We start from the raw sequence: 17,141 nt of genomic DNA on the forward strand, positions 1-17,141 counted from the left end.
TCGGAGTTTACTTCTCCCAGCAGCACGCCCAACTTCTGCTGGCCCTCCGGGGTCAGTCGCAGACTAGATAGCCGTCCATTCTGGATCAGACGCTTCTGGATTGGTACTGGATTTTAGTTGACTCTTACCACAAGCAAATAAACCAAAAATAAACCAAACATAAAGAACTTAACTTAAAAACCAAACATAAAGAAACTTTTTTGAATGTTACTTTATTTTATATGCATTAATATGACTCATGCAATCATGCACGAATTACATTTCTTTGCTGATTTTATTCATTTTGCGGAAAATGAATAACAAAACAATAATATGTATTACAAATAAATTATCTAGAAAAGAATGTTATCTCTTAACAGTCATCACACATATGTAACAGGCTTATTAAACTTATTAGCAAATAAACATTACGCAAAAATAAAAAAGTTCTGCAACAAATCTGTATACAATTTATTATGTATTTTAAATGTTATAAATGTTGGCAGAATTCAGAATTTTTGTTTTTTTTTCGTTTTCTTTTTCTATGCTATTCTTCCGAAGATAAAGAATATAAGCGAAAATATTCGATGGTTGCGCCAATATACAAATAGATTGTTTTGTTTAATAGTAATTTAAGCGTGAAAAAAACGAACCAAAAACAATTCGAACATTTAAATAAATTTATAGGCAACAACTCCGTAAATGCTAAAGGATAGAAAAATTCAGTTGTTTTTGCAAAAACGCAAAAACAACGTACATATATGTTGGTGTATTCTTGCAGAGCATTGGTGGAAGGACTAGTGGCATAACCCTATCTAATGCCTTTCGTCGCATGTCTCTAGCCCTTCTAGAAGTACCCATACTTTTTGACACCTGAGAAGTAGCTATATATATATAATGTAAAATAGAATGGTTTTTGAAGAGTTATACGAAATATTAATAAAATATAGAATTATAATGGGAAATTGAAGGTACTGCGTAACCTGGTGGGTGGCGTGGTAGTCTGATAACTAGAAAGTTATTGGATCGATTCTTGCCTGGATATTGTCATATTTTTCTTTTTTTGGATTATTTTACTTTATTTAAATTTTTATTTATGTAATATATAAATATTATTATAAAAGTTTAAAGAAAATTTCCAAAAAAATATTGTTATAATAGGTTGGAAAAATTCGCAAGAATTTATATTACATAATCGTTTTTTTTTTTTTCGTAAGTTTCGTAACGAGTTTTTTTTTAATTTCCAATATGAATTGAATAATATTCAAAACTGTAGTTTGGCGCATAGAAATAACTTTTAAACACAAAATTGTAAAATCATTGGATTAAACATACAAGAATAAATTTTTCAAATAAAGAAAAGGTTTGGGCATAAATAAAATAATATTTTTATTTAATTACATGTATGTACATATGGATGTATTAGAATTTAGCATTTTACAGTTTTTCGCTTGGAACAATAAAAATGAAATTTTATATGCTGACGAAACATAATATTCAAAACAATAACAAATAAAGCATTAATATTCAGTTACCACAAAAAATCTGATGTCTTTGATAAAAGATGACATTTATTTAAGCTTATTTCGATTTTTCTAACTAAAAATATGTGAGGTCATAACGTTATATTTTCGAATATTATTTATTTCTTGTTCTCGGTTTGTGTTTTTAATAATATAAAGTGTTATTTATTTCTTGGTTTGTGTTTCTAGTAATATAAAGTATAAAAGAAAAACGTGCTCTTGTTATACAAAAACTTTTTCAGAAAATCTTAAAATAGAGCTATTTTGGAGCTAAAAAATTGCAATGTCAGATTTTATGGGACCCAAAGTTTTAATTTCCCAAAAAATTTAAGTCTATATAACAGTCAGTAAGTGCTTTGGTCTATATAACAGCATCACATTATTTGGTAACAGTCTCCTTAGCTAGCAAATTTTTCAAAATGTAAAGGTAATTTTTTTCCCTTCGTGCGGGTAACCTTTTGTACAATCTGGTTTTGAATATAAATGATGTATCATACAATAATATACACGTTTATGTTATGTATTTACATATGTATGTATATGAGAATTAACCTATAAATAGAATAAAAATACAAAAATTATAATTCTAAATATTCTAAACAAGAATTTTTATCCGCTTCAATATTCTTGTTCGCATATTTTCATAAAATTGTACTTTTTGGAAAGTACATAAAAAAGTGATAACAACCCTCACAGAGTGATAACAACCCTTATATCAAGTTCATAACATATCAATAAATATATTGTTACGATGCTAGTATTTACTTATGTACATAATTATGCATGCAAAATACGGATTTATTCTTCTTTGCTGTAGTATGTATTACTTTTTTTTCCAAAAGAATTTTGAAAACTCGATTAAAAATTATTACACATTTACATAATATGTATGTACCTACAATTTTTTTAACATTTGTTAGATAAAAATTTAATACTTAAGTAAATGAAAATAAGTAAATAAGTAAAAGGAAGGGAAATTTTATATTTGATATTCTATTTATTAGTTTAATTATAAGAAGAAAAGTATAAAAATATAATCATACAGAGATAACAAAGTAGAGAAATTATCAAAAATATAATCATATAGAATAAAAATTATGATCATATACTCGTAGATATATTGTTAAAACCTATGTAGTAGGTCAAGACGTTATCATTTTTGCTTTACCTGTTTTGTTTTAATTTTTCTTAAATCTTCAAAAATGTTGTAACAATATTTTCTTCGTTGAATATGCGTAGTTATATAAACGATATACCTTGACTTGTATATATATGTACATATATATATATATTTTTTTCTACTCTTCTTTTTCTCTTTAAAAAGAAGCAATAAAAGAATATTGTTAAAAATTATAATTTTTTATATAAATGTCCGAAAATTTGTTTTTTAATCCATCTCTCTATAGGATCATATTCGTAAATATAAAAATATATGTAGTATTTTCGGTTGTTTGTATACTTTTTTACAGTTGCAGTAACTAAGGCACCAAATACAAATATTTAATTAACAAAAAATGTTATTTTACAATTATATTTCATAATTTTATTGTGAATACATATTTCACAACAAAAAAAAACTTTATAATATTTACATATGTGGGTTTAAAAAATTTTTACTGAATTTTTAGGAAGAATAATATTATATTTTTAGCACTTTTCCAAAAATTTTTTGAAAAAAGTGGTTATTAGTTTCACTCTGTCCGTCTGTTCGACCGTCCGTCCGTCCGTCCGTCCGTCTCCGCCCGTCCGTCTGTCCGTGTGTCTGTTTACAAAACGGCTATACCCTTGAAGATAGAAACCTGAAATTTTATAAGTACATAGATCTTTACTAGAAACTTATTTTCGTTGAACATAATTTTTACCTATCTCCTCCCCTCTAAAAGTTATACCCCCCCAAAACCCTAAAATGCCATTTTTTAACTGTTTACTGTAGTTGAACCATATGCATTTTTCAAATTTTACAAACGCAGAAAAGCAGTGGGACGCTTCTTATATCTCGGTATACTATACTTGAACTTTAAAAAAACAAAATGGCCATTAAAATTTACCGTTATATAAAATCCGTTTTTTTCAAATTTTTGATGTTGTTTTTCTTCTAGACCCCAGAATGTGGGAGCCTGAAATTTTAGTAGCTTTTGGGCACTAACAAATAGTTCAGCCCCCTCTCAAGTTTGTAAAATTTGAATTTTTAACGCCATTTCTTTCCGAAACCGCAAGCTTTTTCAAATTTCTATAAACGTAAAAAACTAACGGTAAATTCCATGACATTAAAAAATATAATTATTTTTCTTAACTCACGCAATTAACCCTTAAAATCGAGCATTATATAACCCCTCTTTATATAAATTTTTGCTTTATTTCAAAGACTGCATAAAGCGTTCATCCTAAATATATGCAATCCTAGAAATAGTTTCGTGTATGAATGAAAATAATTTTAATATTGTGATAGGTATACATAAACTGTATTTTAAAAGTAGTATTTTCACTTGTTGAAAGGAAAAGTGCTACAATATAAACCATTGGTTTCACCCAACTTTATTCTAAACTAATCTTTTGTTTAAAAATCAAAGTTTGAAATTCTTTAATAAAGATTCTTCAAAAACCTTACATAGGGAAATCCTAATATTTTCCTTTGGAAAATTACTTTTTATATTACCATTAAGTTATATAACACTGAAATGACATTACGAACCAGCGGTTGAAAAATTAACATATTTTTTTTCATGTTCTTATAAATTTTTCAGCAAAGTTGAAAAAAGATTAGTGTTCAAAATTTACAAACAAATTGATTATTGAACAAAATTACAAACATTCTTTATATTTCTATGTATAAATTTCTTTTTATTCTAATCATATTTAGACAAATATCATAACATAAAATACGTCACATAAAAACCAGGTTATTAGAAAGAACTAAATTTTTTTGATAATTTCATTATTTTTTTATTTCTTTTGTTTATATTTTATTTCATCTTCCTTTCCATTCCCTTTTTAAGAAATATAATATAACAACGATTGGTTATTTCATTAAAGTTGTCGATGAACAAAACGGGAAACACATATATACCATTTCATTCCTGGAAACTCAGAATCAGATAAAGATTATTAAAATCAAAACTGACTTACAGGGCTGTATCAATGAGAAACCCCTATTTGCTATTCTCTAGGTCATTAATTTTTGTAAATGTAAATGAATCTCGGTTGTTAAGTTGAACATTTGCATAACAGAAGAGAAACACAATTTGAACGCGTTTTGTACATTTTTCTAAGTCATTGAAGGAAAACATTTGGTATAAAATAAGATTTGCATTACTGTATTTTTCTCAATAACTCCTAAACCAGACCATGTAGCGTGTTGACTTATACACCAAATTGAAGCTCAAATGTCAAGGGTACCTGTGCTAAAATTGGAGAAAGTTCCAATGTTATTTCACCTAGGAAATTAACGTTTTTTTAAAATGAAAATAAAAGTTAAAATTCCAAATTTTTCGAATTTTATAGTCATGTGTTTCCGAAATGTGAACAAATTACACTAAATGTAGATATTCTTAAGAAAGCCCTTACTCTGAGGTTTCCAAATCATATTTGTTAATGTGCCTGCCTTCAACAGTCGCGGACTTATACTTAAAATTTCAAAAAGGAAAAAATCAGTCGATATTGACTGTAACTCCGAACCTGTTGAGCTGTGAACATCGTGTCCATACAAAGATTTTGTCTACTAATGAGGGCCTATACAATGGCATATAGCAGTGCACTTTGTTACGAGGCACTCTGTACAATATGACAATATATGAAATACTAAACTTATATCTATTACTTTCATACATTTGAATGTTTTTGTCTAACTTTTATAAAATGAAAAATTTAGGATGGTATCGGGGAATTGTGATAGTTTGTGTGGAGCCTTTTCGTTATAATTTTTCAGAGTTTGGGCTAGTCTGACTCTTTTAGGTTGCCATCTCATGAGTCTAAGTTGATTTTGATGATTTGCAGTCATTTAGAGCGCGTGTCTTATCTCTGAGGCCACTGTGGCTCCTTCGTTGCTAGAAATACGTAATGCGTTACATCAGCCGTGGGCAAAGTGCGCCCCATTCTGCTTCCAAAAAATATATTCGATTTCCACTATTAAAAATTGAAAGACTTTTTTTAAAAAAATTTTTAAGAACTCAAAAAATAGATAGAAATAGATAAAATAGATAATATAGCAAAAACTAAAATTTTGAGATTTTTTTCTCATTTGCAAAAAAAAATAAACAATTATTTACAAACAAAAATAAAAAATTTACAAAAATTTGCAAGATTTTCAGAAATGTGAATAAGTATCAGATATTTTTTTGTTATTTTTGAATTTTACTTTTTATTATATCTAAGTAGGTAATGTAAGAAACTCTAGTGGCCAATACTCATCTCATAGTAGTTAATTTTAATATATAATAATAGTAGTTTTAATTTTTTTAATATCTAAAAGAACGGTTAAAGTTTTATATCAGCTATCATAAGCGCCCATGATAAATTTATTTTACTTAATAGATAAAGTGATAAATTTATTTATTATGTATGTTTTTTTTAAATATGTTTATTTCACCTTTGTTTATTATGTACTTTTGGTTTATTAGCTTTGCTTGAATTTTTCCGTAAAACAGTACTTCTGCAATGTATAAAAGTTTTAATATTAGATTTAAATATTAGATTTTAAATATCTGTTTATCCTTGATTGAGTTCAATGAGCTGTATAATTGACATAATTTGGGTGTATCTCAGAAATATACTAATAAATTGTAGTTAAGTGCAATCAATGAAAAACCATTAAAATGATAAATTGATAAAAAAAACATACATGATGATTGATAAAAAAAAATTTTTTTTTAAGTTACATATTTAGGTAAATCAATACAAACGAAACTTTCTTTGTTCTTTAATAATTTTTTTAAAAAAGTAATCAATTACTTACATTAAAAGTTTAGCAAAACGCATTTATATACAAACATAATTAAAATAAGTTTTGTATGATAAACTTTCTGTTAAAGATTACTGTAGTTTTTAGCACTTTCCAAAAAATTTTTGAAAAAAAGTGCTTATTAGTTTCACTCTGTCCGTCCGTCCGTCCGTCCGTCCGTCCGTCCGTCTGTCCGTGTGTCTGTTTACAAAACTTCTACACCCTTGAAGATAGAAAGCTGAAATTTTGTATGTACATAGATCTTTACTAGAAACTTATTTCCGTAGAACAAAATTTTTACCTATCTCCCCCCCTCTAGAAGTTATACCCCCGAAAACCTTAAAAATGGCCTTTTTTAACTATTTGTTGCAATGAAACCATAAGCATTTTTAAAATTTTGCAAACGCATAAAGGCAGCGGCTTGCTTCCCCTAGCGCGATATACTATAGTTAAACTTTAGAAAAACAAAATGGCCGTTCAAATTTACCGTTATCTAAAGTCTTTTTTTCCAAATTTTTGATTTCGTTTTTCTTCTAGACTTATTTCGTTAGAAGAAAATTTTTTTCCATCTCCACCCCCTCTCAAGTTATCGCCTCTTGAAATTTGTAAAATTTGCATTTTTGGCGCCTTATATTTCCAAAATCACAAACGTTTTCAAATTTCTATAAACATAAAAAGCTAGCGGTAAATTCCGTGATATTAAAAAATATAATTATTTTTCTTAACTCACACAATTAACCCTTAAAATCGAGCATTATGTTAACCCCTCTTTATATAAATTTTTGCTTTATTTCAAAGACTGCATGAATGCATCATCCTAAATATATGCAATCCTAGAAATAGTTAAATATGAATGAAAATAATTTTAATAGTGTGATAGGTATGCATAGACTGTATTTAAAAGCAGAATTTTCACTTGTTGAAGGGAAAAGTGCTACAATACAAACCATTGGTTTGACCCAACTTTATTTAAAATATAATAGAAAATATCTAATGAACCACGGCCGACCATTTTAAGCGATTATATTACCACTAGACCAATGCATGTGCAGTAATAAACATACGATAGTTGAAGATTATAGACAAATATAAAAATTATGAAAATTAAATATAGTACTCTACAATATTGCTAACAATAGTTTTGTAAAAAATATGTGAATCTTTAGATATAGTCTTGTTCAAGTTGTTTTTCATTTTCATTATGATGCAACGACATTATTATTAAGAGTGACGAACAAAAATGCTGTACTAATAACTAAATCGGCAAATGCACTAACATAAAATAATTTTAAAAGTTTTCATGCTAAACACCTAAATTTTGATATGATCAAAGGTGTACCTGCAAAATGTAAAAAAATTTCCTTTGGGAGAGTATTCGCTTTAAAAGCTTTTGTTTCTTTTTACCGACCGTATTGTGAATACAGTAGGTAGGTTACGTGATGGCAGCAAATTTTGCATATCGAGACTTCGGTGGGAACGCACTTCTCGATAGTAGGGAATTGTAAATAAACTATTTTTAGCAACCTGGCGGTCTGTCGGTCTGTGTGTGCACGCGTGTATATAAAGTTTCGTTGAACCGATTTTGATGAAATTTTAAAATAAATTTTTAAATTAAGTCTATTTCGACTAGGGCACGTATTGATCAACTTTTGGGATATTAATATTTAAATTTTTTGTATTTAACAATGCATCTATTTTTACAATTTTGTGTAAAGATCAAGCCTCAGAAACTGATCTGAGGGCCGATTTTATATTTTTTATCATATCTACGGAACGAATTGATGGAATTTCATGAAATTTGATACTTGAGTTCTGGTTGTTGCCGAAACTAACTGACGAGTATTTTAGGGAATTTGGGTAACACAAAGCGAAACTCTACTAAGAGCCAAATATACATTTTTGTAGGTAATTTAACTATAAGTTTACTAATGCTCTAAAAATTGGAAAGAAGTATTTAACAGGCATTTTTACAGTATTGTGTAACACTTTCACTTAACTAGACAATAAACATTCCGGTCGGTTATGTGCTGATCACATCAGATTTTTTTTTACCTTGCATGTTTTTCTTACACATGTTTTTTAAACACATTTAACACGTTTACTGGCAAAACTATGAGAGATAGAGAAAAATGTTATATGGTTAGATCTAATCGAAAAAAAGCAAAAAAAAAAATAATACAAATTTTCGAAAAATTTCAAGTTTTTAAAAACAAATTTTAAAAGAAAGAAAAAAATTCTGAATTTGGCGAATTTTATTTCGAAAACTACAGCTCAAATCAAATTGATTGTGAAACAGAAAATAAAGAGCAATTTATCGCCTGTGAATCGCCTCTCGATGGTTGCTGTAAGTTTCATGATTCCGAAGTTATAAGCATTTAATGTATAGAGGCTGCAGCTCGAAAACGAGTATGACCCCCACCCTAAACATTTTTTTGCTGCAAAATGATCAAAGAATCATTCTTGAAATTATTTGCCTTATACGAAACATTCTGTATAAATATATTTATAAGGATATATGAAAGTGTCGCAAAAATGTTGCGGTAGTTATAGCCTATTCAAGAAACAGGACAACTTGTTTGGTAATACTTAAGTTACGAGTAATATTAATATAAGTTAATCGTTCGAAGTGAGTCAATAAATGTTTGTCCACCCTAAAAAATGTGCTACTTTTTCTACAAAAAATATAAAATTAAATTTTAAAATTAAGTAGAAATTTTTTGTTCTGCATAATTTTTTTCTGCACTCCGTAACTTGTTCAAAATTTAGTAATAAAATGAAATATAAGAAATTTTATGCCATTAATACTTATTTATTTGACAATATTGCTTCTATATAACAAGAGGATCTCTCACAAGTTTAGCATAAATACCATCCTTCAATTGTAAAAGTAAAGCTTTATTGTTTAATTTTGTTTCCTTTAAAGTTCGTTCAGATATTTCAAGTTTATGGCTTTTCAAAAAGTATAGTAATCCAATTTTCGTTTGTAATAATCCAAAACGTTCGCCGATACAATTCCTTGGGCCCACACCGAATGGCATAAATGAATAAGGAACTATTTTTTTCTTATTGTTAATTGTAAACCTTTCTGGATCAAATTTGTTGGGGTTTTCAAAATACTAATAAAAAAAAAATAAAACTGTTTTTACCTTCTTTTTATCTTTTCTTGCATATCAATACCTACATTTTCGTCGCGTTGTATAGAGTATATTGGGATATGAATTGGTGTTCCACTTTTTATCGACCCTTTGCAAAATGGTTCTAAAGTGTAATCTTTCCCTCCTGGATCTTTATAAATTCTATCTAAAAATGGTAATACCGGGTACAATCTGAGTGTTTCTTGCACTACCATATTTAAATATTCCATATTGTGTATTAAATCATATGTCAATTTTCCATTACTTTTCTCAAGAACGTTCTTTATTTCTAGACGAAGTCGATCTTGTATCTCAGGGTTTAGCGTAAGTTGCCATAATGCAAATGATATTGTTGTTGAGCTTGTTTCGTATCCAGCTATGAAAAAAGTAGCCGCTTGAGCTATCAAAGATGTTTCATCTAATATTTTATTTTGATCTTTTTCGAATTTTTGTTGTTTTCGTATTTGTAATAACGCTTCTATTAAGTCATTTCTTTGCATATTCGATTTTTCACGTTCTTGCATTATATGTCGAAATGATGATTTTAGAAAATGCGTTGATTTTTCTGTGAAAACCTTTAAAAAAATGAACGTAATGTATGGATGTTCTTTTAATAAAATAACTATCTAATTTAACGAACTTAAAAAATAAAAAGTTTTGAATTTTTATTACTTAATAAAAATTTTTTATTTTTAAGTAAAGTATTAAATTATCTCAATATCATTAAATCTGAAGATAATATTAGAAGATTACATAGTCATACATAACTATATATAATGTAATTTCTGTCTGTTTTAAGTGTTAAAACTGTATGTTTGTAATTATTATTTAGATGTTTTTTCTCATTTTTCTTAATTCAATTTTGAAATGTATTAAATTGCACTTAATTTAATTTTTTCGTATTTATATGTATGAACATATATTAATAAAAAACTTAATATTTTAAACAATATTCTGGCGATGTCTTAAATGTGCGAAACTAGTCAAGGAAAATAAAAAATAAAAATATTTTTAAATTCAACAATAACATCAATAAGAATATTGTGAAACAAAATAACAAGTATTTTTTTTAAACTTAGATTAAAAAATTAATATTTTAAATGTGAAATAACGGTTCTTTTTCGAAAAGTATTGTTTTTAATATCTTACTTTTTTTTATTTGAATAGTAGTAATGTTTCTTCAATCTGGTACCTTTCATGGTTTAGGAGAAACATACGTCTATATATCACAAAAATCAGTTTTTTAGGATTTATTATAAATGAAAACCGAAAATTTATTAGAGATTATTAATTATATTAATAATCCCTATATATCTCTTTTAATAAATATATAGGCCGGTGAAGAGCTCTTTTTTTCTTATTCTTGCTTTTGTTTGTTTTTAAGTAAAATAAACTTTGATTCTCTTTTATTACTTTTTGGATACAAATTTATAAAGAAAGAGCAGATTAAAACAAGTAAAAACCTTTCAGCCGGTAAAAACCAAATTACTTGTGTGAAAATTCAATATCACAGCTTTTATAGTTTCTGAGATACAGCCAAATAACTTTTGAAGTTGTATCGCAGCTACCAGAAGAAGTCAAGCAATTTCAACGACGTTTATTAAAGTCATTGGACCTACTTATATATTTACTTGTGCAAAATTTCAATATCACAGCTTTTATAGTTTTCTAGATATAGTCAAATAAATTTTGAAGTTGTATGGCGGCAGCTACCTGAACTAGTACCCCCATCATATCTATTTTAAATAGGGTTCTGGAATTTAATATAATAAATCATTTGTGAAAATTTGGTGAACTTAGCTCATTAGTGTTTGAGTTATCGTCGGAACAGACGGGCGAAGGGACGGACGAACGGTGGAACGGACAAATAAAGATAAATATATCTCGACTCTATGTCTCTGATCATTATTTCTTAGCGTTACAAACGGTAAGGCAAATTTAGTATATTATTTTTATAAAAATTAATATGTATATTATTAGCGTTTGTCTTAAAGAAAGTCGAGACATTAAAACATTTTCAAGAAAAAACTGTTATATCTTCGAAACTGGTAAAGGATGTTATTATATTTTATAGGAACATGAAAGATGATTTCCCAACTTTTTATTTGGCCTTAACAAAATGTATCTTTTCACATCGTAGACTACGACGTCACAAGGTATAAATCCATTATCTGAAACCACCTAATTGCTACAAAAGCCCAATATTTTTCATCTTTTACTTACCTTAACATTTAAAAAGGAGACTATATCAGGTAAAAAGAACAGTGATGAGAATTCAAAGCTTCTCCACCTTGTAAAATTAAAAATTTCTCGTCCATGTTTTAAAAAATCTGCTTTAGGATTGGACATGCTATTGGCATCTATACCAAATGCGATACTAGCAATGACATCTATTGTAAATAATTGCGCAATACCTTTAACTTCTTGATCGGATTCATTTGGTGAATTTTCTGTTAATGCAAGTATATGTCTGTCAAGCTCTTTCCCAATCTAATGAGATACATAAAATACATATAAAAAACTATAAAACACAAACTAAAGATATTGAAATCAAAACTGATGTGCGCCAATAATTATGAGTGCTGTATTTTTGAAATATGTTTAATTATAAGAAGCTATCAAAAGCTATAATAAATTTGTTGGAAAGCAGAATCAAACAGTTTAGTCGATTTATCCCGAATTACCACAACTTGTTAACTTTATTTCTAAATATGTGAAGCTTAACTTTAAAATAAAGTTGGGTCAAACCAATGGTTTGTGTTGTAGCACTTTTCCCTTGAACAAGTGAAAATACTGCTTTTAAATACAGTATGTGTACCTGCTACGCTATTAAAATTATTTTCATTCATAAACGAAACTATTTCTAGCATTGCATATATTTAGGATGAACGATTTATGCAGTCTTTGAAATAAAGCGAAAATTAATATAAAGTGAGGTTAACATAATGCTCGATTGAATCAAAATAATTTTAATAGTGTTATAGGTGTACATAGACTGTATTTAATAGCAGAATTTTCACTTGTTGAAGGGAAAAGTGCTACAATACAAACCATTGGTTTGACCCAACTTTATTTTTGTTTGTTCTATTCGATGTGCTACGATGAGAGCTAAAAGTTAATTCATATAACATTAATATCTCATGCTTTTGCCAATATAACGTGTTAAATGTGCTTTCAAAATATGAGAAAAATGCATATTTCATACATTTCAATCAAAGAATCACCCCTGAAGTTATTTGCCACCTTATGTGATCAAAGAATCACCCCTGAAATTATTTGGGAAGCAACATAATAATATTAACCACCCACCGTATAATAATATTAACCACCCCATGTAGATATGTGTATAAAAGGTTATGTTTTAACCTCTCATTTAATTCAGTTGTAGTTATAATTGAATTAATATTTGCATAATAAGTCTTTGTAGGAAACAAAAACATAATATTATGAAAATTAAATTTTTTTAATCACATATGAGTACTTACATCATTTGCTAATGAAAACATTTGTTTTATTTTGCCACTTGTAAAAACCGGCGTTAAGTTAGTACGCATTTTTTTCCAACGAGGGTTTTTTTGTAGAAATAAATTGTTGCTTCCTAATAAATCCCTATGTATATCTGCTGTTGTAAACCTGTGGAATAAATATTTGAAATAAACAATCTTCATAAAATATTTACGATTCGCAACATGTAATTGATTTTCATTAAACTCTAGCTTTCAGGCTCTGATTCCCTTGAAAAATTCGTTAATTTGTTCTTTTTAGAACCAGCATGTGTCAGAAATATAAAATTTCGAATAAATTTAGTGATTGCTTTCTTATATTATATAGAAATATATGGTTGCTGGCCCTTGATTATAACAAAAATTTTAAAGGTTGCACCTAAATCTAAAGGCTTATGCAAATTCAATTGAGACGCAACAGAAAAGCTGATCAAATCATCACATAATAAAAATAAGCACAAATATAAATTTTTGTGAAAAATGTGTAATTCTCATTTTTGTCGAAAATTTGAACCTCCTTTCATGCTAGACACTCATAGTAAAACTGAACAAAATAGAGTTGGGTCCAACCAATGGTTTCCAATATAGCGCTTTTCGCTTCAACATGTGAAAATACTGCTTTTAAATCAATTTATACCTACTACTCTATTAAAATTACTTTCATTCATATACGAAACTATTTCAAGTATTGCATACATTTAAGATGAACGATTTATCCACTCTTTGAAAAAAAGTAAAGGAAAATTTAAAGAGGCAGTAACATATGCTCGAATTTAAGGGCTAATTGCTCGAGTTAAGAAAAATAACTATATTTTTTAATGGCATAGCATTTACCGTTAGCTTTCTGCATTTATAGAAATTTGGAAAAGACAGTTTCGGAAATATAAAGTGACAAAAATTCAAATTTTACAACTTTCAAAATGCGATAACTTAATAGAGGGTGACGATGAAAAAAAATATTTCTTCTAACCAATTGAACTATTTATGAATATCTAAGAGCTACTAAAATGTTAGACTCGTAAAACCTGAGGTCTAGAAGAAAAACGATATCAAAAATTTATAAAATACGGATTAATATAATAAGAAATATAATTTATTTATTTTTGCCGACTGCATTGTGTATACAACAAGTAGGTTATGTTATGGCAACAACTAACTTTTGGAAGAAATCAAGTGTCAGCAACTGGGCGTTTATTACGGATTATTATACATTTTTGCGTATAAAAAGAAAAATAATCAACCGATTTCATTGAAATTTAATATTTAAATTCTTCGTAATAAAACAATGAACATATAAATTTTTTGGAAAAGATTCGAAAACTGATCTGCCGGCCGATTTTACATTTTTCACTATATCTACGAAACGAATTGATGGAATTTCTTGAAATTTAATATTTGAGTTCTGGTTGTTACCGAAACTAACTGGCAAGCATTTCAGGGAATTTCGGTAGCACAAAGCGAAATAAATTTACCAAATTTACATTTTTTTAGGTATGTAAACTATAAGCTTACTTATGCTCTAAAAATTTTAAAGAAGTATTTAACAGGCATTTTTTATAATATTCTGTAACACTTTCACTTAACTAGAAAATACACATTGCGGTCGATTATGTGCTGACCGCACCATATGTTTTTTTCAGTATAAAACGAAAACACTCCCGTTAAAAAAATACCAAATTAAAGTTGAAATTAAAAAAATTCCAAAATAGAAAAAGATGGTAACTTCTTCCTTTTTGGTCTATTGAAAGGTCATGTCCTGCATCGTGTATATGCAATAGAGTACATTTATTGAATTAGCAATTTATATTCAATGAACTTCCGAAGTAAAATATAAATAATTTTCGAAAAATTCCGAAGTAAAGGGAAAAATAATTTTGATTCCAAATATCGTTTTGCTGTTATGCGCTATTTTTTCTTTGTCTCTTGTATGAAACGGATTTATTACGATAAAAGTTTTAATGCGTTTATGTCAAACTCACCTGTCTTGAAAGTAGTTGAAGTCTTTAATCAAAACTTTTTTTATTAGCTCAGGGTCTTTGATGACTAAAGCTGGTCTGTGAAATATATGAATTCCAACAACTGGCTCATTTCTGGTGTTACGATCTTCATAGATTTCATTAAAAGCTATTGCAGGACATTTTTTATATAAGAACAACACATCAAAAAACTTTTGAAATGTCCTCACAGATGGTACTTTCCGGTTATTCCAGTATGATAAATAATTTCGATATATTTTGTATATCAAAGAGCAAACCGCTATTATAAAAAATAAAAAAGTTATTGTACGAATTTCCATTTCAATTCCTTCGTCCAATATATAAAACTGACAATTTTTATTATATTTTTATAATATTCAGTAATAAAAATTTTTTAAACAGAGAAAGCACTTGTGAACTTTAACAAAACAACATTAATACTTTAATGAAATTCATAAAATAGCTTAAGTTACTTTTATATAAATTTTAATTCATCCGTAATCATTTTGGGTAAACACTTAATAATTGTCAAATCATTTCTGCAGATATGCTGATAAATTATATACACATCTCATCAAGCTTTTGTTTTTTTGTACATTGTCATTTTATATATAACTTATTATAGCTTCATTGTGAGAACTTTTTTCATTTAGAAAACTTATTACGAATTCAGTTAAATCTTAAATTAATTATTAAATTTTCTTACATATTTAATCTTAAATTGGCAAGAAAAATCATATATAACGTTATTGGTGTTTGTAGGTTTGTCTGAGTGCACAGGTTTATTTGAATTCAATCACAATCACAAAGAGAAAAGAATTAAAAATATAAGATAATTGACCAAAGTTATTCGTGTTAGCACATCTTGAAATTGTATGTAGTGACTTTTTTCTGTTCTTTTAATACTTTAAAAGAGTGCTGAACGTAGTATATATATTTCTTATAACATTGTATAAATTTCTATACAATAAAAAGTTTGTTTTAAATTTAAGCTGAAGAATTCGTGTTTGTCTAAGCAAAAAATTTTATTATTTAAAACAAAATCTAAGATTTGTACATATATTAACATGTTATATATGAGAACAACCAAGCACAGTATTAATAATTTAAATAATTATTTTTTTTAATACATATATTCTCTTTCTTAATGAAGAATCAATAATCTATGTACACTGCGTCATTGCTTAATCAAAATATGGTGAGGCTAATCAAAATATGGTGAAAAAATAAGATTTGCGGTGTCCCGAATTTCAAAAAATGTGGTTTTTTACTTTAAAAACTTTACTTCTAGCATTTATGTTTTATATTTAATTAAATTTAAATTTATGTCGGATATTACAGTTAAAAGTCGAATACTTTAACATTAGTTTGATATAATATTCGAAAATAATTGATAGTCTATTAAAATTTTATCCAAAGCATGTACTTAAAAATCAATTTGTATGTTTAATTATCGTTTCATTGACATGCGACGAGTGTAAACCATATAATTATTTTTCATATAAGTATCTTGAAGATGTTTTATGACATTATTTAATATTTTACATTTTACCTTTTTAGATAATGTAAATCAAAGTGATTTTGAATAGAAAGATAAACAAAATAATTACATTTTTCGTAATTTCCGTTTCAAAGTACATGACGATACTGCATGATTTTGATCGCACGTATTTACATTTCTTATTAGCGAGTCCAGTTAGCACAAATTTTGATTAAAGTTAGTTATTTATTTATGTAGGTATAGAGCGTGTTAATAAAATTTTGTACTTGGCTTTAATATGTTGAAACAAAAATTAAAGCAGCTGTTATCTGTATTGGAATTCAAAGACTATATTATAGTCAAAACTTCTGCAATTTGGAAGTTACTTGTATGTACTTGACACAATTTTTTACCTTTTTTAATGCAAAAGCAATAATTATTCTTGGGGTCCTTTTATGATTACCCAGTACCCGTTTAAGTCGATATTTTTTCATTCTCTTTTTTTTGGTAATTCCTTCGCCACTAAGCTGCCTCGGTAGTTACCATGGTGTGCCTCGTTGCAGTTTGCACCTCTGGTCTGAAAATTATCTTTTTTATATTTATTTAGCAA

At 27.5% G+C, this 17,141-nt stretch overlaps 2 protein-coding genes across 5 annotated transcripts in view; one reads left to right on the forward strand and one right to left on the reverse strand.

The window, feature by feature from the left end:
- LOC129614958 (membrane-bound transcription factor site-1 protease) overlaps nt 1-17,141 on the forward strand; it is a 67,166-nt gene that overhangs the window by 9,416 nt on the left and 40,609 nt on the right. The window lies entirely within an intron of this gene.
- Nucleotides 9,233-15,478, reverse strand: LOC129614959 (cytochrome P450 6g1-like). 2 transcript variants are annotated; one of them, XM_055529945.1, is made up of 5 exons: nt 15,055-15,478; nt 13,058-13,205; nt 11,796-12,062; nt 9,620-10,147; nt 9,233-9,554 (listed from the first exon to the last, which is right to left on the reverse strand). In XM_055529945.1, the coding sequence occupies exons 1-5, from the start codon at nt 15,369-15,371 to the stop codon at nt 9,267-9,269; spliced, it is 1,548 nt and encodes a 515-aa protein (XP_055385920.1). In that variant the 5' UTR covers nt 15,372-15,478; the 3' UTR covers nt 9,233-9,266. The 2 variants fall into 2 exon arrangements, with proteins under 2 accessions (XP_055385920.1, XP_055385922.1); XM_055529947.1 differs by lacking the exon at nt 11,796-12,062.

Source organism: Condylostylus longicornis, unplaced genomic scaffold, assembly GCF_029603195.1.
Source record: "Condylostylus longicornis isolate FDR11 unplaced genomic scaffold, ASM2960319v2 ptg000130l, whole genome shotgun sequence".
Lineage (NCBI taxonomy): Eukaryota > Metazoa > Arthropoda > Insecta > Diptera > Dolichopodidae > Condylostylus > Condylostylus longicornis.